The 22,977-nt window shown below is 50.9% G+C and overlaps 1 protein-coding gene across 2 annotated transcripts in view; it reads left to right on the top strand.

Moving 5' to 3' along the window:
* LOC138647199 (hyaluronidase-2-like) overlaps nucleotides 1-19,727 on the top strand; it is a 44,631-nt gene extending 24,904 nt beyond the window's left edge. For both annotated transcript variants that reach the window (XM_069736049.1, XM_069736048.1), the window contains exons 2-4: nucleotides 16,043-16,995; nucleotides 18,253-18,342; nucleotides 18,921-19,727. In XM_069736049.1, the coding sequence (XP_069592150.1) occupies nucleotides 16,063-16,995; nucleotides 18,253-18,342; nucleotides 18,921-19,328 (1,431 nt within the window). In that variant the 5' untranslated portion in view covers nucleotides 16,043-16,062 and the 3' untranslated portion in view covers nucleotides 19,329-19,727. The remainder of the gene's footprint in view (nucleotides 1-16,042; nucleotides 16,996-18,252; nucleotides 18,343-18,920) is intronic.
* Nucleotides 19,728-22,977: the final 3,250 nt, after the last annotated feature.

The following is a 22,977-nucleotide window of genomic DNA, read 5'->3' as shown; positions in this document are numbered from 1 at the left end:
CTTATAATGTGGATATACCTTACCGTTGCTGCAGGCTGGGATGAGGGGCTGCCCGGCGATGCTGTGGGGGGCTCTGCCAACATTTTAGGAAAGGCCAGAGCCCCCCCACTGTTCTGTACTTTCCTGTGCGGTGGATTCCGGGAAAATGGCGGCTGGGGGGCAGTGCATGCGCAGCTGGAGATCTCTGCACGCCGCGCATCCGAGCACCCCCTCATCCCAGCCTGCAGCATCACCCCACTCCTGCCTCCTCCAGCAGCGACCCTGGGACCCCACTCCTGCCTCCTCCAGCAGCGACCCTGGGACCCCACTCCTGCCTCCTCCAGCAGCGACCCTGGGACCCCACTCCTGCCTCCTCCAGCAGCGACCCTGGGACCCCACTCCTGCCTCCTCCAGCAGCGACCCTGGGACCCCGCTTCACCGCAGCCAGCACCCCCGGTTTAGTCTGGGAAAGACGACTGAGGGGCGATCTAATAACCATGTATAAGTATATAAGGGGACAATACAAATATCTCGCTGAGGATCTGTTTATACCAAGGAAGGTGACGGGCACAAGGGGGCATTCTTTGCGTCTGGAGGAGAGAAGGTTTTTCCACCAACATAGAAGAGGATTCTTTACTGTTAGGGTATGTGTCCACTTTCAGGATGGCCGGCGGTATCGTCGGGGCGGCTTTGACGCTCTGCGGTAGCCCCGCCCCCTTTCTGGGACGCGATGATGCCGGATGTGTTCACAGCACACATCCGGCATCATCGCTCCCCACCATAGGACCCTGTGCTATATCTTGCGGCGACGCAGCGTCGCCGCAAGATATACGGACATGCTGCGATCTGAAAAGACGCGCAGCATGTCCGGAGTCGCAGGGCCGCCGCGTGCGTATTACCACGCATAGTGGAGACGGGATTTCATTAAATCCCCTCCACTATGCTGTAACATCTGGACGCTGCGTGTCTGACGCTGCAGCTCTATGCAGCGTCAGACACGCAGCGTTTCCTGATCGTGGAAACATACCCTTAGTGCGGTGAGAACCTGGGATTCCTGCCTGAGGAGGAGGTGATGGCGAACTGTGCAGGGGTCCGGAGAGGCCGGGACGTCTGCTGGAGGGTAACGGAGATCTGTGACCGAATATCGGCTGGGCTGGATGGACCCTCCGGGATGTAATAAAGACCCTCATTTATAAACGTCATCTCGTCATTATTTATCTTTCTGTAATATTTACATTTTTTGGTCGGAAACATTTAAGTGACAAACGTGCAAAATAATATTAAAAAAATCAGAGAGCGCTTTACTGTTCATTTATTAGATCTTACATTTGTGTTTCTTCACAAACTTTATGATTTTATTCCTGAGGAAGAAACCTGAGACGTCATCTGTCTGTCGGCCATCACAGGTCTCCGAACTACAGATCGTCTTGTTCTTCCCCCCGGCTGACACGAACCAAACCCTTCTTGTGTAATACACCATGACACATACCGATCGCGGTGTTCTTATACGCACCTGTAGGACGGGTCCTGGGGGGCGGCAGACAATGGCCCCGGGGGGCGCGGACCAGCAGGACGGGGCGGCCTCTGCTTGTTACACCAAATTCAGTTCTGTAATGTCAGCGCCCGAAACACAAATCCTCCGTCCCCAGAATCAGGTCACCGTCCTCCCCGCAGCGAAACGGAAGAACCCGGACCTGACCGGAGGCGCACGGCAATCTATTACTCCCTGTTATCAGCCATTACTGGGGGAGGAGACTACAATCTATTACTCCCTGTTATCAGCCATTACTGGGAGGAGACTACAATCTATTACTCCCTGTTATCAGCCATTACTGGGAGGAGACTACAGTCTATTACTCCCTGTTATCAGCCATTACTGGGGAGGAGACTGCAGTCTATTACTCCCTGTTATCAGCCATTACTGGGGGAGGAGACTACAATCTATTACTCCCTGTTATCAGCCATTACTGGGAGGAGACTACAATCTATTACTCCCTGTTATCAGCCATTACTGGGGGAGGAGACTACAATCTATTACTCCCTGTTATCAGCCATTACTGGGAGGAGACTACAATCTATTACTCCCTGTTATCAGCCATTACTGGGAGGAGACTACAGTCTATTACTCCCTGTTATCAGCCATTACTGGGGAGGAGACTGCAGTCTATTACTCCCTGTTATCAGCCATTACTGGGGGAGGAGACTACAATCTATTACTCCCTGTTATCAGCCATTACTGGGGAGGAGACTACAATCTATTACTCCCTGTTATCAGCCATTACTGGGGAGGAGACTGCAATCTATTACTCCCTGTTATCAGCCATTACTGGGGAGGAGACTGCAGTCTATTACTCCCTGTTATCAGCCATTACTGGGGAGGAGACTGCAATCTATTACTCCCTGTTATCAGCCATTACTGGGGGAGGAGACTACAATCTATTACTCCCTGTTATCAGCCATTACTGGGAGGAGACTACAATCTATTACTCCCTGTTATCAGCCATTACTGGGAGGAGACTGCAATCTATTACTCCCTGTTATCAGCCATTACTGGGGAGGAGACTGCAATCTATTACTCCCTGTTATCAGCCATTACTGGGGAGGAGACTGCAATCTATTACTCCCTGTTATCAGCCATTACTGGGGAGGAGACTGCAGTCTATTACTCCCTGTTATCAGCCATTACTGGGGAGGAGACTGCAATCTATTACTCCCTGTTATCAGCCATTACTGGGGGAGGAGACTACAATCTATTACTCCCTGTTATCAGCCATTACTGGGAGGAGACTACAATCTATTACTCCCTGTTATCAGCCATTACTGGGAGGAGACTGCAATCTATTACTCCCTGTTATCAGCCATTACTGGGAGGAGACTGCAATCTATTACTCCCTGTTATCAGCCATTACTGGGGAGGAGACTACAATCTATTACTCCCTGTTATCAGCCATTACTGGGGAGGAGACTACAATCTATTACTCCCTGTTATCAGCCATTACTGGGGAGGAGACTGCAATCTATTACTCCCTGTTATCAGCCATTACTGGGGAGGAGACTGCAGTCTATTACTCCCTGTTATCAGCCATTACTGGGGAGGAGACTGCAATCTATTACTCCCTGTTATCAGTCATTACTGGGGAGGAGACTACAATCTATTACTCCCTGTTATCAGCCATTACTGGGGGAGGAGACTACAATCTATTACTCCCTGTTATCAGCCATTACTGGGAGGAGACTACAATCTATTACTCCCTGTTATCAGCCATTACTGGGAGGAGACTGCAATCTATTACTCCCTGTTATCAGCCATTACTGGGGAGGAGACTGCAATCTATTACTCCCTGTTATCAGCCATTACTGGGGGAGGAGACTACAATCTATTACTCCCTGTTATCAGCCATTACTGGGGAGGAGACTGCAATCTATTACTCCCTGTTATCAGCCATTACTGGGGGAGGAGACTACAATCTATTACTCCCTGTTATCAGCCATTACTGGGGGAGGAGACTGCAATCTATTACTCCCTGTTATCAGCCATTACTGGGAGGAGACTACAATCTATTACTCCCTGTTATCAGCCATTACTGGGGAGGATACTACAGTCTATTACTCCCTGTTATCAGCCATTACTGGGGGAGGAGACTACAATCTATTACTCCCTGTTATCAGCCATTACTGGGGGAGGAGACTACAATCTATTACTCCCTGTTATCAGCCATTACTGGGAGGAGACTACAATCTATTACTCCCTGTTATCAGCCATTACTGGGGAGGAGACTACAATCTATTACTCCCTGTTATCAGCCATTACTGGGGAGGAGACTACAATCTATTACTCCCTGTTATCAGCCATTACTGGGAGGAGACTACAATCTATTACTCCCTGTTATCAGCCATTACTGGGAGGAGACTACAATCTATTACTCCCTGTTATCAGCCATTACTGGGGGAGGAGACTACAGTCTATTACTCCCTGTTATCAGCCATTACTGGGAGGAGACTACAATCTATTACTCCCTGTTATCAGCCATTACTGGGGAGGAGACTGCAATCTATTACTCCCTGTTATCAGCCATTACTGGGGAGGAGACTACAATCTATTACTCCCTGTTATCAGCCATTACTGGGGGAGGAGACTACAGTCTATTACTCCCTGTTATCAGCCATTACTGGGGAGGAGACTACAATCTATTACTCCCTGTTATCAGCCATTACTGGGGAGGAGACTGCAATCTATTACTCCCTGTTATCAGCCATTACTGGGAGGAGACTACAATCTATTACTCCCTGTTATCAGCCATTACTGGGGAGGAGACTACAATCTATTACTCCCTGTTATCAGCCATTACTGGGGGAGGAGACTACAGTCTATTACTCCCTGTTATCAGCCATTACTGGGGAGGAGACTACAATCTATTACTCCCTGTTATCAGCCATTACTGGGGGAGGAGACTACAATCTATTACTCCCTGTTATCAGCCATTACTGGGAGGAGACTACAATCTATTACTCCCTGTTATCAGCCATTACTGGGGAGGAGACTACAATCTATTACTCCCTGTTATCAGCCATTACTGGGGAGGAGACTACAATCTATTACTCCCTGTTATCAGCCATTACTGGGAGGAGACTACAATCTATTACTCCCTGTTATCAGCCATTACTGGGAGGAGACTACAATCTATTACTCCCTGTTATCAGCCATTACTGGGGGAGGAGACTACAGTCTATTACTCCCTGTTATCAGCCATTACTGGGAGGAGACTACAATCTATTACTCCCTGTTATCAGCCATTACTGGGGAGGAGACTACAATCTATTACTCCCTGTTATCAGCCATTACTGGGAGGAGACTACAATCTATTACTCCCTGTTATCAGCCATTACTGGGGAGGAGACTACAATCTATTACTCCCTGTTATCAGCCATTACTGGGGAGGAGACTGCAATCTATTACTCCCTGTTATCAGCCATTACTGGGGAGGAGACTGCAATCTATTACTCCCTGTTATCAGCCATTACTGGGGAGGAGACTACAATCTATTACTCCCTGTTATCAGCCATTACTGGGGGAGGAGACTACAGTCTATTACTCCCTGTTATCAGCCATTACTGGGGGAGACTACAATCTATTACTCCTGTTATCAGCCATTACTGGGGGGAGACTGCAATCTATTACTCCCTGTTATCAGCCATTACTGGGGGAGGAGACTACAGTCTATTACTCCCTGTTATCAGCCATTACTGGGGGAGACTACAATCTATTACTCCCTGTTATCAGCCATTACTGGGGAGGAGACTACAATCTATTACTCCCTGTTATTAGCCATTACTGGGGAGGAGACTACAATCTATTACTCCCTGTTATCAGCCATTACTGGGGGAGGAGACTACAGTCTATTACTCCCTGTTATCAGCCATTACTGGGGGAGACTACAATCTATTACTCCCTGTTATCAGCCATTACTGGGGGGAGACTGCAATCTATTACTCCCTGTTATCAGCCATTACTGGGAGGAGACTACAATCTATTACTCCCTGTTATCAGCCATTACTGGGAGGAGACTACAATCTATTACTCCCTGTTATCAGCCATTACTGGGAGGAGACTACAATCTATTACTCCCTGTTATCAGCCATTACTGGGGGGGAGACTACAATCTATTACTCCCTGTTATCAGCCATTACTGGGAGGAGACTACAATCTATTACTCCCTGTTATCAGCCATTACTGGGAGGAGACTACAATCTATTACTCCCTGTTATCAGCCATTACTGGGGGAGGAGACTACAATCTATTACTCCCTGTTATCAGCCATTACTGGGGAGGAGACTACAATCTATTACTCCCTGTTATCAGCCATTACTGGGGAGGAGACTACAATCTATTACTCCCTGTTATCAGCCATTACTGGGGGAGGAGACTACAATCTATTACTCCCTGTTATCAGCCATTACTGGGGAGGAGACTACAATCTATTACTCCCTGTTATCAGCCATTACTGGGGAGGAGACTACAGTCTATTACTCCCTGTTATCAGCCATTACTGGGGGAGGAGACTACAATCTATTACTCCCTGTTATCAGCCATTACTGGGGGAGGAGACTACAATCTATTACTCCCTGTTATCAGCCATTACTGGGGAGGAGACTGCAATCTATTACTCCCTGTTATCAGCCATTACTGGGGGAGGAGACTGCAATCTATTACTCCCTGTTATCAGCCATTACTGGGGGAGGAGACTGCAATCTATTACTCCCTGTTATCAGCCATTACTGGGGGAGGAGACTGCAATCTATTACTCCCTGTTATCAGCCATTACTGGGGAGGAGACTGCAATCTATTACTCCCTGTTATCAGCCATTACTGGGGGAGGAGACTACAATCTATTACTCCCTGTTATCAGCCATTACTGGGGGAGGAGACTACAATCTATTACTCCCTGTTATCAGCCATTACTGGGGGAGGAGACTACAATCTATTACTCCCTGTTATCAGCCATTACTGGGGAGGAGACTACAATCTATTACTCCCTGTTATCAGCCATTACTGGGGAGGAGACTACAATCTATTACTCCCTGTTATCAGCCATTACTGGAGAGGAGACTACAATCTATTACTCCCTGTTATCAGCCATTACTGGAGAGGAGACTACAATCTATTACTCCCTGTTATCAGCCATTACTGGGGGAGGAGACTACAATCTATTACTCCCTGTTATCAGCCATTACTGGGAGGAGACTGCAATCTATTACTCCCTGTTATCAGCCATTACTGGGGAGGAGACTACAATCTATTACTCCCTGTTATCAGCCATTACTGGGGGAGGTGACTACAATCTATTACTCTCTGTTATCAGCCATTACTGGGGGAGGAGACTACAATCTATTACTCCCTGTTATCAGCCATTACTGGGGGAGGAGACTACAATCTATTACTCCCTGTTATCAGCCATTACTGGGGAGGAGACTACAATCTATTACTCCCTGTTATCAGCCATTACTGGGGAGGAGACTACAGTCTATTACTCCCTGTTATCAGCCATTACTGGGGGAGGAGACTACAATCTATTACTCCCTGTTATCAGCCATTACTGGGGAGGAGACTACAGTCTATTACTCCCTGTTATCAGCCATTACTGGGAGGAGACTACAATCTATTACTCCCTGTTATCAGCCATTACTGGGGAGGAGACTACAATCTATTACTCCCTGTTATCAGCCATTACTGGGGGAGGAGACTACAATCTATTACTCCCTGTTATCAGCCATTACTGGGAGGAGACTGCAATCTATTACTCCCTGTTATCAGCCATTACTGGGGGGGGAGACTACAATCTATTACTCCCTGTTATCAGCCATTACTGGGGAGGAGACTACAATCTATTACTCCCTGTTATCAGCCATTACTGGGAGGAGACTACAATCTATTACTCCCTGTTATCAGCCATTACTGGGAGGAGACTGCAATCTATTACTCCCTGTTATCAGCCATTACTGGGGAGGAGACTACAATCTATTACTCCCTGTTATCAGCCATTACTGGGGAGGAGACTACAATCTATTACTCCCTGTTATCAGCCATTACTGGGGAGGAGACTACAATCTATTACTCCCTGTTATCAGCCATTACTGGGAGGAGACTGCAATCTATTACTCCCTGTTATCAGCCATTACTGGGGAGGAGACTACAATCTATTACTCCCTGTTATCAGCCATTACTGGGGGAGGAGACTACAATCTATTACTCCCTGTTATCAGCCATTACTGGGGGGAGACTACAATCTATTACTCCCTGTTATCAGCCATTACTGGGAGGAGACTGCAATCTATTACTCCCTGTTATCAGCCATTACTGGAGGAGGAGACTACAATCTATTACTCTCTGTTATCAGCCGTTACTGGAGGAGGAGACTGCAATCTATTACTCCCTGTTATCAGCCATTACTGGGAGGAGACTACAATCTATTACTCCCTGTTATCAGCCATTACTGGGAGGAGACTGCAATCTATTACTCCCTGTTATCAGCCATTACTGGGGAGGAGACTACAGTCTATTACTCCCTGTTATCAGCCATTACTGGGGGAGGAGACTACAATCTATTACTCCCTGTTATCAGCCATTACTGGGGAGGAGACTACAATCTATTACTCCCTGTTATCAGCCATTACTGGGAGGAGACTGCAATCTATTACTCCCTGTTATCAGCCATTACTGGGGAGGAGACTACAATCTATTACTCCCTGTTATCAGCCATTACTGGGGGAGGAGACTACAATCTATTACTCCCTGTTATCAGCCATTACTGGGGAGGAGACTACAATCTATTACTCCCTGTTATCAGCCATTACTGGGGAGGAGACTGCAATCTATTACTCCCTGTTATCAGCCATTACTGGGGAGGAGACTGCAATCTATTACTCCCTGTTATCAGCCATTACTGGGGAGGAGACTGCAATCTATTACTCCCTGTTATCAGCCATTACTGGGGGAGGAGACTACAATCTATTACTCCCTGTTATCAGCCATTACTGGGGAGGAGACTACAATCTATTACTCCCTGTTATCAGCCATTACTGGGGAGGAGACTGCAATCTATTACTCCCTGTTATCAGCCATTACTGGGGAGGAGACTACAATCTATTACTCCCTGTTATCAGCCATTACTGGGGAGGAGACTGCAATCTATTACTCCCTGTTATCAGCCATTACTGGGGAGGAGACTACAATCTATTACTCCCTGTTATCAGCCATTACTGGGGAGGAGACTACAATCTATTACTCCCTGTTATCAGCCATTACTGGGGGAGGAGACTACAATCTATTACTCCCTGTTATCAGCCATTACTGGGGAGGAGACTACAATCTATTACTCCCTGTTATCAGCCATTACTGGGGAGGAGACTACAATCTATTACTCCCTGTTATCAGCCATTACTGGGGGAGGAGACTGCAATCTATTACTCCCTGTTATCAGCCATTACTGGGGAGGAGACTACAATCTATTACTCTCTGTTATCAGCCATTACTGGGGAGGAGACTACAATCTATTACTCCCTGTTATCAGCCATTACTGGGGAGGAGACTACAATCTATTACTCCCTGTTATCAGCCATTACTGGGGGAGGAGACTACAATCTATTACTCCCTGTTATCAGCCATTACTGGGGGAGGAGACTGCAATCTATTACTCCCTGTTATCAGCCATTACTGGGGAGGAGACTACAATCTATTACTCCCTGTTATCAGCCATTACTGGGGGAGGAGACTACAATCTATTACTCCCTGTTATCAGCCATTACTGGGGAGGAGACTACAATCTATTACTCCCTGTTATCAGCCATTACTGGGAGGAGACTGCAATCTATTACTCCCTGTTATCAGCCATTACTGGGGAGGAGACTACAATCTATTACTCCCTGTTATCAGCCATTACTGGGGGAGGAGACTGCAATCTATTACTCCCTGTTATCAGCCATTACTGGGGGAGGAGACTGCAATCTATTACTCCCTGTTATCAGCCATTACTGGGGAGGAGACTACAATCTATTACTCTCTGTTATCAGCCATTACTGGGGAGGAGACTACAATCTATTACTCCCTGTTATCAGCCATTACTGGGGGAGGAGACTGCAATCTATTACTCCCTGTTATCAGCCATTACTGGGGAGGAGACTACAATCTATTACTCCCTGTTATCAGCCATTACTGGGGGAGGAGACTACAATCTATTACTCCCTGTTATCAGCCATTACTGGGGAGGAGACTACAATCTATTACTCCCTGTTATCAGCCATTACTGGGAGGAGACTGCAATCTATTACTCCCTGTTATCAGCCATTACTGGGGGAGGAGACTACAATCTATTACTCCCTGTTATCAGCCATTACTGGGGGAGGAGACTACAATCTATTACTCCCTGTTATCAGCCATTACTGGGGAGGAGACTACAATCTATTACTCCCTGTTATCAGCCATTACTGGGGAGGAGACTGCAATCTATTACTCCCTGTTATCAGCCATTACTGGGGAGGAGACTGCAATCTATTACTCCCTGTTATCAGCCATTACTGGGGAGGAGACTGCAATCTATTACTCCCTGTTATCAGCCATTACTGGGGAGGAGACTACAATCTATTACTCCCTGTTATCAGCCATTACTGGGGAGGAGACTGCAATCTATTACTCCCTGTTATCAGCCATTACTGGGGAGGAGACTACAATCTATTACTCCCTGTTATCAGCCATTACTGGGGGAGGAGACTACAATCTATTACTCCCTGTTATCAGCCATTACTGGGGAGGAGACTACAATCTATTACTCCCTGTTATCAGCCATTACTGGGGAGGAGACTACAATCTATTACTCCCTGTTATCAGCCATTACTGGGGGAGGAGACTGCAATCTATTACTCCCTGTTATCAGCCATTACTGGGGGAGGAGACTGCAATCTATTACTCCCTGTTATCAGCCATTACTGGGGAGGAGACTACAATCTATTACTCTCTGTTATCAGCCATTACTGGGGAGGAGACTACAATCTATTACTCCCTGTTATCAGCCATTACTGGGGGAGGAGACTACAATCTATTACTCCCTGTTATCAGCCATTACTGGGGGAGGAGACTACAATCTATTACTCCTGTTATCAGTCATTACTGGGGGGAGACTACAATCTATTACTCCCTGTTATCAGCCATTACTGGGGGAGGAGACTACAATCTATTACTCCTGTTATCAGCCATTACTGGGGGAGGAGACTACAATCTATTACTCCTGTTATCAGCCATTACTGGGGAGGAGACTGCAATCTATTACTCCCTGTTATCAGCCATTACTGGGGGAGGAGACTACAATCTATTACTCCCTGTTATCAGTCATTACTGGGGAGGAGACTACAATCTATTACTCCCTGTTATCAGTCATTACTGGGGGGAGACTACAGTCTATTACTCCCTGTTATCAGCCATTACTGGGGAGGAGACTACAATCTATTACTCCCTGTTATCAGCCATTACTGGGGGAGGAGACTACAATCTATTACTCCCTGTTATCAGCCATTACTGGGGAGGAGACTACAATCTATTACTCCCTGTTATCAGCCATTACTGGGGAGGAGACTACAATCTATTACTCCCTGTTATCAGCCATTACTGGGGGAGGAGACTGCAATCTATTACTCCCTGTTATCAGCCATTACTGGGGGAGGAGACTACAATCTATTACTCCCTGTTATCAGCCATTACTGGGGAGGAGACTACAATCTATTACTCTCTGTTATCAGCCATTACTGGGGGGAGACTACAATCTATTACTCCCTGTTATCAGCCATTACTGGGGGAGGAGACTGCAATCTATTACTCCCTGTTATCAGCCATTACTGGGGAGGAGACTACAATCTATTACTCTCTGTTATCAGCCATTACTGGGGAGGAGACTACAATCTATTACTCCCTGTTATCAGCCATTACTGGGGAGGAGACTACAATCTATTACTCCCTGTTATCAGCCATTACTGGGGGAGGAGACTGCAATCTATTACTCCCTGTTATCAGCCATTACTGGGGGAGGAGACTACAATCTATTACTCCCTGTTATCAGCCATTACTGGGGAGGAGACTACAATCTATTACTCCCTGTTATCAGCCATTACTGGGGGAGGAGACTACAATCTATTACTCCCTGTTATCAGCCATTACTGGGGAGGAGACTACAATCTATTACTCCCTGTTATCAGCCATTACTGGGGGAGCTGGCTGCAGGCTATTACTCCCTGTTATCAGCCATTACTGGGGAGGAGACTACAATCTATTACTCCCTGTTATCAGCCATTACTGGGGAGGAGACTGCAATCTATTACTCCCTGTTATCAGCCATTACTGGGGAGGAGACTACAATCTATTACTCCCTGTTATCAGCCATTACTGGGGGAGGAGACTACAATCTATTACTCCCTGTTATCAGCCATTACTGGGAGGAGACTACAATCTATTACTCCCTGTTATCAGCCATTACTGGGGAGGAGACTACAATCTATTACTCTCTGTTATCAGCCATTACTGGGGGGAGACTACAATCTATTACTCCCTGTTATCAGTCATTACTGGGGAGGAGACTACAATCTATTACTCCCTGTTATCAGCCATTACTGGGGAGGAGACTACAATCTATTACTCCCTGTTATCAGCCATTACTGGGGAGGAGACTACAATCTATTACTCCCTGTTATCAGCCATTACTGGGGAGGAGACTACAATCTATTACTCCCTGTTATCAGCCATTACTGGGGGAGGAGACTGCAATCTATTACTCCCTGTTATCAGCCATTACTGGGGGAGGAGACTACAATCTATTACTCCCTGTTATCAGCCATTACTGGGGAGGAGACTACAATCTATTACTCTCTGTTATCAGCCATTACTGGGGGGAGACTACAATCTATTACTCCCTGTTATCAGCCATTACTGGGGGAGGAGACTGCAATCTATTACTCCCTGTTATCAGCCATTACTGGGGAGGAGACTACAATCTATTACTCTCTGTTATCAGCCATTACTGGGGAGGAGACTGCAATCTATTACTCCCTGTTATCAGCCATTACTGGGGGAGGAGACTACAATCTATTACTCCCTGTTATCAGCCATTACTGGGGAGGAGACTGCAATCTATTACTCCCTGTTATCAGCCATTACTGGGGAGGAGACTACAATCTATTACTCCCTGTTATCAGCCATTACTGGGGGAGGAGACTACAATCTATTACTCCCTGTTATCAGCCATTACTGGGGAGGAGACTGCAATCTATTACTCCCTGTTATCAGCCATTACTGGGGAGGAGACTACAATCTATTACTCCCTGTTATCAGCCATTACTGGGGAGGAGACTACAATCTATTACTCCCTGTTATCAGCCATTACTGGGGAGGAGACTACAATCTATTACTCCCTGTTATCAGCCATTACTGGGGAGGAGACTACAATCTATTACTCCCTGTTATCAGCCATTACTGGGGAGGAGACTACAATCTATTACTCCCTGTTATCAGCCATTACTGGGGGGAGACTACAATCTATTACTCCCTGTTATCAGCCATTACTGGGGAGGAGACTACAATCTATTACTCCCTGTTATCAGCCATTACTGGGGAGGAGACTACAATCTATTACTCCCTGTTATCAGCCATTACTGGGGAGGAGACTACAATCTATTACTCCCTGTTATCAGCCATTACTGGGGAGGAGACTACAATCTATTACTCCCTGTTATCAGCCATTACTGGGGGGAGACTACAATCTATTACTCCCTGTTATCAGCCATTACTGGGGAGGAGACTACAATCTATTACTCCCTGTTATCAGCCATTACTGGGGAGGAGACTACAGTCTATTACTCCCTGTTATCAGCCATTACTGGGGAGGAGACTACAATCTATTACTCCCTGTTATCAGCCATTACTGGGGGGAGACTACAATCTATTACTCCCTGTTATCAGCCATTACTGGGGAGGAGACTACAATCTATTACTCCCTGTTATCAGCCATTACTGGGGAGGAGACTACAGTCTATTACTCCCTGTTATCAGCCATTACTGGGGAGGAGACTACAATCTATTACTCTCTGTTATCAGCCATTACTGGGGGAGGAGACTACAATCTATTACTCCCTGTTATCAGCCATTACTGGGGAGGAGACTACAATCTATTACTCTCTGTTATCAGCCATTACTGGGGGAGGAGACTACAATCTATTACTCCCTGTTATCAGCCATTACTGGGGAGGAGACTACAATCTATTACTCCCTGTTATCAGCCATTACTGGGGAGGAGACTACAATCTATTACTCCCTGTTATCAGCCATTATTGGGGCGCTGTTATCTTCCGCTGCCGCCGCTCCCATAGAAGTGAATAGGAGCAGCAGTGACCTGTGCGCTGCCGTCGGCTCCTCATTCCTTTGCGGGGCTGGTTCCCCTTTGTCTGTGTTTCTATATATAATCTTCGGTAACGTCCTCGGGTGGATCGTCCTCGGGTGGATCGTCCTCGTCTACGTCAGTCGCCCTATGATGCAGCCGGGCGCGTCCTGTCAGGTGTACCAGCCGCTATGGGTGAGGCCCTGACACCCGTCTGTGGAGCGACCCTGTACAGAAGCGTCACACGTTGTCCTTTCTTGTCTCGCAGGCGACGGTGGGGGTTGTACGCACCGTGCGATGTATGGTGACACCAAAACCATGCGACGGGCTGTGACCTCGCTGCCCACCACACTGGTGTAAGATCTCTGCTTGCTGAAGGTGAATCCTCAGAGCTACAAATCCTGCCCTCCAGAATAATACACGAACCAGCAGTGACACAATGTAACGAGTGTACAAGAAAGGTCGCACTCTATGGCGCCAAACCACGTCTAATATGGAATACATGAAATATGACTAACAATGGCTGTATTCCATATTAGACCTGCTTAGCGCATAGATATTATATGTGGAGGCAGCTGCTCCTGGTTTGCCCCTATTCACACTGGTTTGGATGCGCCGATCGTTTTTCTCTCATTACAATGTAACGAGTAGTGATGAGCGAATATACTCGTTACTCGAGATTTCTCCAGCACACTCGGGGGTCTTCCGAGTATTTTTTAGTGCTCGGAGATTTAATTTTTCTTGCCGCAGCTGAATGATTTACATCTGTTAGCTGCATAAGTACATGTGGGGATTCTCTAGCAACCAGACAACCCCCACATGTACTTATGCAGCTAACAGATGTAAATCATTCAGCTGCGGCGCTAAAAACTAAATCTCCGAGCACTAAAAAAATATTCGGAGGACCCCCGAGTGTGCTGGAGAAATCTCGAGTAACGAGTATATTCGCTCATCACTAATAACGAGCCCTCAGCTGTCTGGGTAGGGGGGGCTCAGCCGACCTGTTTCTGGGTAGGGGGGGCTCAGCCGACGTCTGTCTGGGTAGCGGGGGGCTCAGCCGACGTCTGTCTGGGTAGCGGGGGGCTCAGCCGACGTCTGTCTGGGTAGGGGGGGCTCAGCCGACCTGTTTCTGTGTAGGGGGGGCTCAGCCGACCTGTTTCTGTGTAGGGGGGGGCTCAGCCGACCTCTGTCTGGGTAGGGGGGGCTCAGCCGACCTCTGTCTGGGTAGCGGGGGGCTCAGCCGACGTCTGTCTGGGTAGGGGGAGCTCAGCCGACCTGTTTCTGTGTAGGGGGGGGCTCAGCCGACCTCTGTCTGGGTAGGGGGGGCTCAGCCGACCTCTGTCTGGGTAGCGGGGGGGCTCAGCCGACCTCTGTCTGGGTAGCGGGGGGCTCAGCCGACGTCTGTCTGGGTAGCAGGGGGGGCTCAGCCGACCTCTGTCTGGGTGGCGGGGGGCTCAGCCGACGTCTGTCTGGGTAGCGGGGGGCTCTGCTGACGTCTGTCTGGGTAGCGGGGGGCTCAGCCGACGTCTGTCTGGGTAGCGGGGGGCTCAGCCGACGTCTGTCTGGGTAGCGGGGGGCTCAGCCGACGTCTGTCTGGGTAGCGGGGGGCTCAGCCGACGTCTGTCTGGGTAGCGGGGGGCTCAGCCGACGTCTGTCTGGGTAGCGGGGGGCTCTGCTGACGTCTGTCTGGGTAGCGGGGGGCTCAGCCGACGTCTGTCTGGGTAGCGGGGGGCTCAGCCGACGTCTGTCTGGGTAGCGGGGGGCTCTGCTGACGTCTGTCTGGGTAGCGGGGGGCTCTGCTGACGTCTGTCTGGGTAGCGGGGGGCTCATCCGACGTCTGTCTGGGTAGCAGGGGGCTCTGCTGACGTCTGTCTGGGTAGCGGGGGGCTCAGCCGACGTCTGTCTGGGTAGCGGGGGGGCTCAGCCGACCTCTGTCTGGGTAGCGGGGGGCTCAGCCGACGTCTGTCTGGGTAGCGGGGGGCTCTGCTGACCTCTGTGCGCCGGTGTCTGACTGGGGGGAGCGCAGCTCTTGTAGGTGGGGTGGTCGCGGCTCTGTTATCTCAGCCTCCGTTTTGCCCCCAGTTGAGTTTTGTTTGTGGTTATTAGTTGATGACGATTTTCTGATAATTGACGGATTTTTCTCTCCTCCTCAGGGGTCTCCTCGGTGGTCACCATGCTTCCCTCCTCCATGTTCCTCCTCTGGTGCTTTCTCCTCCTCTGCCATCATGGCCTCTCATCCCCGGCCATGGAGAAGCCGACTGCGAGCCCTATTTACAGTCGGCGTCCATTTGTGGTGGGCTGGAACGCCCCGACGCAGGAATGTCCGCCGCGACACAACGTGCCTTTTGATTTGCGTGTCTTTGACTTCAATGCTTCTCCTAACGAGGGCTTCGTGGATCAGAAACTCGCCATCTTCTACAAAGAGCGGCTTGGGTACTACCCCTACATCGACGACACCAACACGTCCCACTATGGCGGCCTCCCCCAGAACGCCAGCCTCAGCACACACCTGAACGCTATGCAGGAAGGGCTAAAGAAATACATTAATAAAACCGTGGACGAGGAAGGTCTGGCCGTCATCGACTGGGAGGAATGGCGCCCCATCTGGCTCAGAAACTGGTACCCCAAGGATATATACAGGTACTTTTCCCGGAAATTGGTGGCCGCCCATCACCCCACGTGGCCGGTGGAAGACATGATGAAGCAAGCGCAGTTTGAGTTTGAGAGCGCCGCCCGCAGCTTCATGGAGCAGACACTGCAGCGCGCGCGGAGCGTCCGGCCCCGGCGGCTCTGGGGCTTCTACCTGTTCCCCGACTGTTACAACCACAACTACCTGCAGAACTGGGAGAGCTACACCGGGAGGTGCCCGGACGTGGAGATCGCCCGCAACGACCAGCTGTCCTGGCTGTGGGAGGCCAGCACCGCGCTCTTCCCGTCCATCTACCTGAACCTGTCGCTGGCCTCCACTGCGCAGGGACGCCTCTTCGTGCACTACCGGGTGAAGGAAGCCATGAGGATCGCAAACAAACACCACAAGGACTACGCCCTGCCCGTCTACGTGTACTCGCGGCCCACCTACATGAGGAAGATGGACACCCTGTCCCAGGTGAGCCCTCCCCTGTCACAGGACGCCTGGCGGGGGTCACGGGACGCCTGGCGGGGGTCACAGGACTCCTGGCGGGGGTCACGGGGCGCCTGGCGGGGGTCACGGGGCGCCTGGCGGGGGTCACGGGGCGCCTGGCGGGGGTCACGCGACATCCAGCCGTCATAAGGTCAATCTCTGCTCGAACCAGACAAGAGCGGATCGGCTGAAGTAAACATGGCCCATCCCCTCCTGTTCTCTGTTTAGCTCCTCCCCATTGTCAGTTCCCACAATGCACTGCTCACTAAGATTTTGCTTTGTGTCTGACCGAGCAGATATTCGCCGTTCCCATGGTTTGGCGGAGCTCCGATCTGACGCCATTTTGCATCTGACCCCCATGAAGTGGCGTCTTCTCAGTGTGGGATCAGTAACACAAACCTCCCACTCCCCTCCCCCGGTCCCGGCTGAGGTGAACGTGCAGCCACTAGAAGCCGAGGTCCGGCGGCTCCTGCACTGCTGCCCCCAGTGTGTTAGAGATGATGGGAGTCGCTCCATGTTACACTGACTCCGCAGCCCGGCGAGGAACATTTTACACAGATTTTTGGCCTCGTTAATCCGCGATGTCCGGTGATGGCGGATCGGCCGCTGAATGGCGCCAACTCCGTGCGAATCTGCTGCCTGGAAACTGCTCGTCCGACGCTGAACCCCCCGGAGTGCTGTGTCGTGTAGGGGTCACATGTGAATGTACAGAGAAGCCCCCTGACTTGTCTGGAGGGGCCGGCGCCCTTGATAGCGGTAGTCCTGGTCAGTCGGCGACTCACTGCCTCATCCCCTGGATAACATGCGGCGGACCCCCACCCCTGCGGCCGGCGGAGAGCTGTGCTGCGTGGGTGATCCAGGAATCCACAGCCCCCCAACATGGAATCTGGGGAGGAATGAACCAAATGCAGGACCGGGCACGTCCGACATGGAACAATCCAGAATCCTGAGGTTTAACCCTGTGCACACTGCTCTGCAACCGCTTATTACAAGGCAGAGCGTTCTTCCAGCAGCCCCCCAGAGTCCAAACCCCACCATACTGCTTATGCCTCATATCCCGATAACCAGGAGCCCCCAGAAGTCGTGTATTGTCCAGAGCTCATTGCTCTGCTCATCTTGTGCCTCCTGATTCATGAATGGACTCCCAGCGCGGCCGTGGTGCGGGGGGCGATATCCCTGTGGGCGCTGTCATGGCGGCTGTGCACCCAGCGCTCGTTCTGAACTTTCATTTCTGTCTTTCAGGTCGATCTGATCTCCACCATCGGGGAGAGCGCTGCTCAGGGGGCCGCCGGGGTCATCTTCTGGGGAGACGCCGAATACGCCAAGAACGCGGTAAGTGCCTGCTCCGCTGTGTGTGGTGTAACGCCCTCGTCCTCTAGCTGGTATGAAACTACAAATCCCAGCATGCCACAGCCTGGAGCGGAGACTACTGCTGAGCCTGTCTGCAGGTCCTGTACCCCTGTGCGTTACAGCCTGATGCCCGGCCTCCTCTGTCCCGGCCTCCTCACCTCTTTCCACCTCTGTGCCTCCCTTCAGCCTCTGTGCCCCTTCCTCGGCCCCCTTTTTTTCTTCCTCGGCCCCCTTCCCTCTTCCTCGGCCCCCTTTTTTTCTTCCTCGGCTGCCTCCTCTTCCTCGGCCCCCTTCCCTCTTCCTCGGCCCCCTTTTTTCTTCCTCGGCTGCCTCCTCTTCTTCGGCCCCTTTTTTTTCTTCCTCGGCCTCCTCTTTTTCTTCCTCGGCCCCCTCTTTTTCTTCCTCGGCTGCCTCCTCTTCTTCGGCCCCTTTTTTTTCTTCCTCGGCCCCCTCTTTTTCTTCCTCGGCCCCCTCTTTTTCTTCCTCGGCCCCCTCTTTTTCTTCCTCGGCCCCCTCTTTTTCTTCCTCGGCCGCCTCCTCATGCTCTCTGGTCTCTGCAGGACTCGTGCCTGGCGGTGAAGTCGTACCTGGAGCAGAGCTTTGGTGAATACATTGTGAATGTGACGACGGCGGCGGAGCTGTGCAGCCATTTCCTGTGCAGCGGGAGCGGCCGTTGCGTCCGACAGGCCAATGACACGTCGGGGTTCCTGCACCTCAGCGCCGCCAGCTTCCGCATCGTGCAGGATTGGAGCAGCAGCGACGCGTCGGCCCCGGTGTGGGCGGAGGGGCGGCTCTCGGAGGACGACAAGCGCTACCTGAGCGCCCACTTCCGCTGCCAGTGTTATGTGGACTGGTACGGCGACAGCTGCGGGACCCAGAGAAGCACAAAGAACCGGGCCGGGGTCCCCGGGCCCCTCAGGGGCCACACGCTGCTGGGGTCACTGCTGGCCGTACTCCTGCTGCTCTGAGCCGCTGCCAAAAGCCGGGAACCTTCTTATTTATTAGCGCTGAACTCTGTGTCCGCCATGGGGTGGCGCCGTGTATTCCTACCTCCGGGACCCAACCGTTATCTCTGCGCCTCCACACGGGCGCGGGGTGCAGGGGCTACAACCGTGCAATAAGGGTCTCATCCCTCCGGCAGGGATCCGCAGTGCCTGCGCTCACGCCGGTGCCTTCCTCCATTTTTAAACCGTTGGACGTTTTTATAGTGTTTTCTGAAGTCTCTGTTGTGTGGCTGCGAGGTCATCGGGGGTCTCCGGCCGACGTGTGAACCCCTCATCTGGAGCTGGTGATCCAGACGCTGCAGCTCCGCGCAGCCCGGCTCTGCTACATCCGACAAACACAATAAAGTATTTTACCATCCTGGTGCCCGTCTGACTACAGGAGTGATCAGTGTAAAGGGGCGCTCGGCCCCCGAGAGTAAATGATTTACGTACGGAGAGGAGGCGGTGGTCCGACACTGGGAGAACAGGGATCGGGGAGGATTAGAAGAACTTGGTTCCTTGTTTCTCCGCGTCTCCTTCATCAGGAAAGTGGAAACAATGAAATCCCCTGCGGGAGGCGCCACCTGGTGGGGGTGTCCATGATGCTTCATTACGCTGCCCCCCCCCCAAATAAAACCGAAACCTGATAAAGTAACAAACAGGCATCCAAGTCTGGGCCGCGTGCGATCCTGGCGCTCCGTGCGTTCCATCGGCCCGTCCATCCGTTATTGTGTTTTCTGTTCTTCATTTCCACCATCGGGTTTTGCCGCTGCTTTGTTTATCCGATGCTGCGCCTCTGCGGTGCGTCTAGGGGGATCTCCCGTCCGGGACCACTGATGCTTTCAGGCTCGTCGGGTCTTTATTGTGCCGCAGCGGCGCCATCGGGGGATTCTAGAAAAGCCGAGGATTACCGGAGTCGTTACATATTATCACATATTTGTTGTTGTTTTTTTTTTTTGTTTTTTTGGGGGGGGGGGGGATCCGGGTGCAGGAAAGGAAGCGTCATGGATACCTCACCAGCAGGTGGCGCCTCCTACAGGGGGTTCATTGTATATTCGCACTTTCCTGAGAAACAAGGAGCCAAGTTCTTCTGATCCTTCCTGGTGTCGGCCCACCGCCTCTCTGTGATCCCTGGATCCCGCCAGCAGATCCCTATTCTTTCCCCAGTTTCATTCCTGGACTGTTCACCACTGAGATCTGCACTTTTCTTTCATTTATCCCCAAAGCTGACAGTGGCGGCTCGTTACAATGTGTCGGTGCAGGCAGAGGCGTAGCTAGAGCTTTTGCCGCCCGGGGCTGTTCCCGAGTTTGGCGCCCCCCCCCCCCCCCCCCGGCTCAATACACACAAAGGTTACCAAAAATGGTTTTCCTGTTTTGTAGAACTTAAACTGGGCCTAATGGTGTCACCCCCACATGCCACACCTGTGACTTAATACCACCACACCATGACCAGGCCACATAGTGACCGAATAATACTACATACAAGGGACAAATACCACCGCACCATTTCCAGACCACATATTACCACCACATAGTGACTGAATACTACAATACTGATCAGTAATAAAAAAAAAAACCACAATACTATCACCATAAGTGCCAGTATTCACAGGAGATCTGTACTTAGTATGCAGTGTCTGTGTAGAGGTAATACAGAGATCACTGGTGACATTATACACAGGACCTCTATATAGTATACAGTGTATAGTGTCAGTGTATAGGTAACACTGACTCACCAGTGACGTCTCTAGGTGAAGTCCTTCATCTTTTATCCAGCACAGACCGCCATCATTCCTTCCAGCCAGGACTCGTTTCTGCAGGAAATAACACAGTTATCTCGAGCTCCGCTTGCAGAACACATTACTTAATTTTTCACAACTTCTACATTACATCACATGAAGAAAAAAAGGTGATATAGTGTCACTCTGCACAGTAACAGGACCGCCCCCCCATTTAAAACAGTATACTCAAAAAAATAAAATAAATACATCACTGCAGTAATAATATCCCTTAATTATCCCCTATGGTAATAATATTCCCCACCCTGGCCCCGTTTCTCATTCCTGGCTCCAGCCATATGTTGTCGTATCCTGCCCTCATGAGTATCCATTCTACCCCATATGATCTCCCCATCCTGCCCCACCAGCCTCCATCGTATCCGTCCTGCCCCATGATCCAATCCTGCCCCGTGTCTCCAATCATGCCCCGTATCTACATTCTGCCCATGCCTCAAGTCCTGCCCCCAGTGTGTCCAGCATATTACCCCCATGTTGTCCAGCAATCTGCCCCAGTGTGTCCAGCATATTACCCCCAGTGTGTCCAGCAATCTGCCCTCAGTGTGTCCAGCAATCTGCCCCAGTGTCCAGCCTTTCCCCAGTGTGTCCAGCAGTCTGCCCCAGTGTGTCCAGCATATTACCCCCAGTGTCCAGCATTGCCCCAGTGTGTCCAGTATATTACCCCCAGTGTGTCCAGCAATCTGCCCCAGTGTCCAGCATTGCCCCAGTGTGTCCAGAAGTCTGCCCCAGGGTCTCCAGCATTGCCTCAATGTGTCCTGAGATCTGCCCCATGGTCTCCAGTATTCAGAGTGTCCAGCATTCTGCCCCATATTCTCCTGTACTGCCCCAGTGTGTCCAGCATTCTGCCCCATGGTCTCCAGTATTGCCCCAGTGTGTCCAGCATTCTGCCCCATGGTCTCCAGTATTGCCCCAGTGTGTCCAGCATTCTGCCCCATGGTCTCCAGTATTGCCCCAGTGTGTCCAGCATTCTGCCCCATGGTCTCCAGTATTGCCCCAGTGTGTCCAGCAATCTGCCCCATAGTCTCCTGTATTGCCCCAGTGTGTCCAGCAATCTGCCCCATGGTCTCCTGTATTGCCCCAGTGTGTCCAGCAATCTGCCCCATGGTCTCCTGTATTGCCCCAGTGTGTCCAGCAATCTGCCCCATGGTCTCCTGTATTGCCCCAGTGTGTCCAGCAATCTGCCCCATGGTCTCCAGTATTGCCCCAGTATGTCCAGCATTCTGCCCCATGGTCTCCTGTATTGCCCCAGTGTGTCCAGCAATCTGCCCCATGGTCTCCTGTATTGCCCCAGTGTGTCCAGCAATCTGCCCCATGGTCTCCTGTATTGCCCCAGTGTGTCCAGCAATCTGCCCCATAGTCTCCTGTATTGCCCCAGTGTGTCCAGCAATCTGCCCCATGGCCTCCTGTATTATTGCCCCAGTGTGTCCAGCAATCTGCCCCATGGTCTCCAGCATTGCCCCAGCCCCAGACAGTCAGAAATAAAGAAAAAAAAAAAAAAGTAAAATCCTCACCTCTCCCGTTCCCAGCGCAGGTCCGGTGCAGTCAGCGTCTCTCCGGCTCTGCGACGCTCAGGACAGAGAGGCAGAGCGGCGCGCACAGTAGTGACGTCATCGCGCCCTCTGCTCTGAGACGTCGCAGAGTCAGAGGAGGCTGCAGCTGCCGGCGCCGCAGGAACCAGGAGAGGTGAGTATAGAGCGGGGGGCGGGGGCGGGACCCGGGGGTGGGGGGAGCTGGCCCTGGTCGTGGCGGCGGACGGCGCCGCCCGAAGATTTAAAGGGGCGTCTTTTTTTTTTTTTTTTTTTTTTTTTATCTTCTTCTGCAGCGCCGGCCGCCCCCAG

The sequence above is a fragment of the Ranitomeya imitator genome, chromosome 8 (assembly GCF_032444005.1).
Source record: "Ranitomeya imitator isolate aRanImi1 chromosome 8, aRanImi1.pri, whole genome shotgun sequence".
NCBI lineage: Eukaryota > Metazoa > Chordata > Amphibia > Anura > Dendrobatidae > Ranitomeya > Ranitomeya imitator.
Note: the sequence above shows the minus strand (reverse complement) of the source record. Positions and strands in the feature narration are given on the sequence as shown.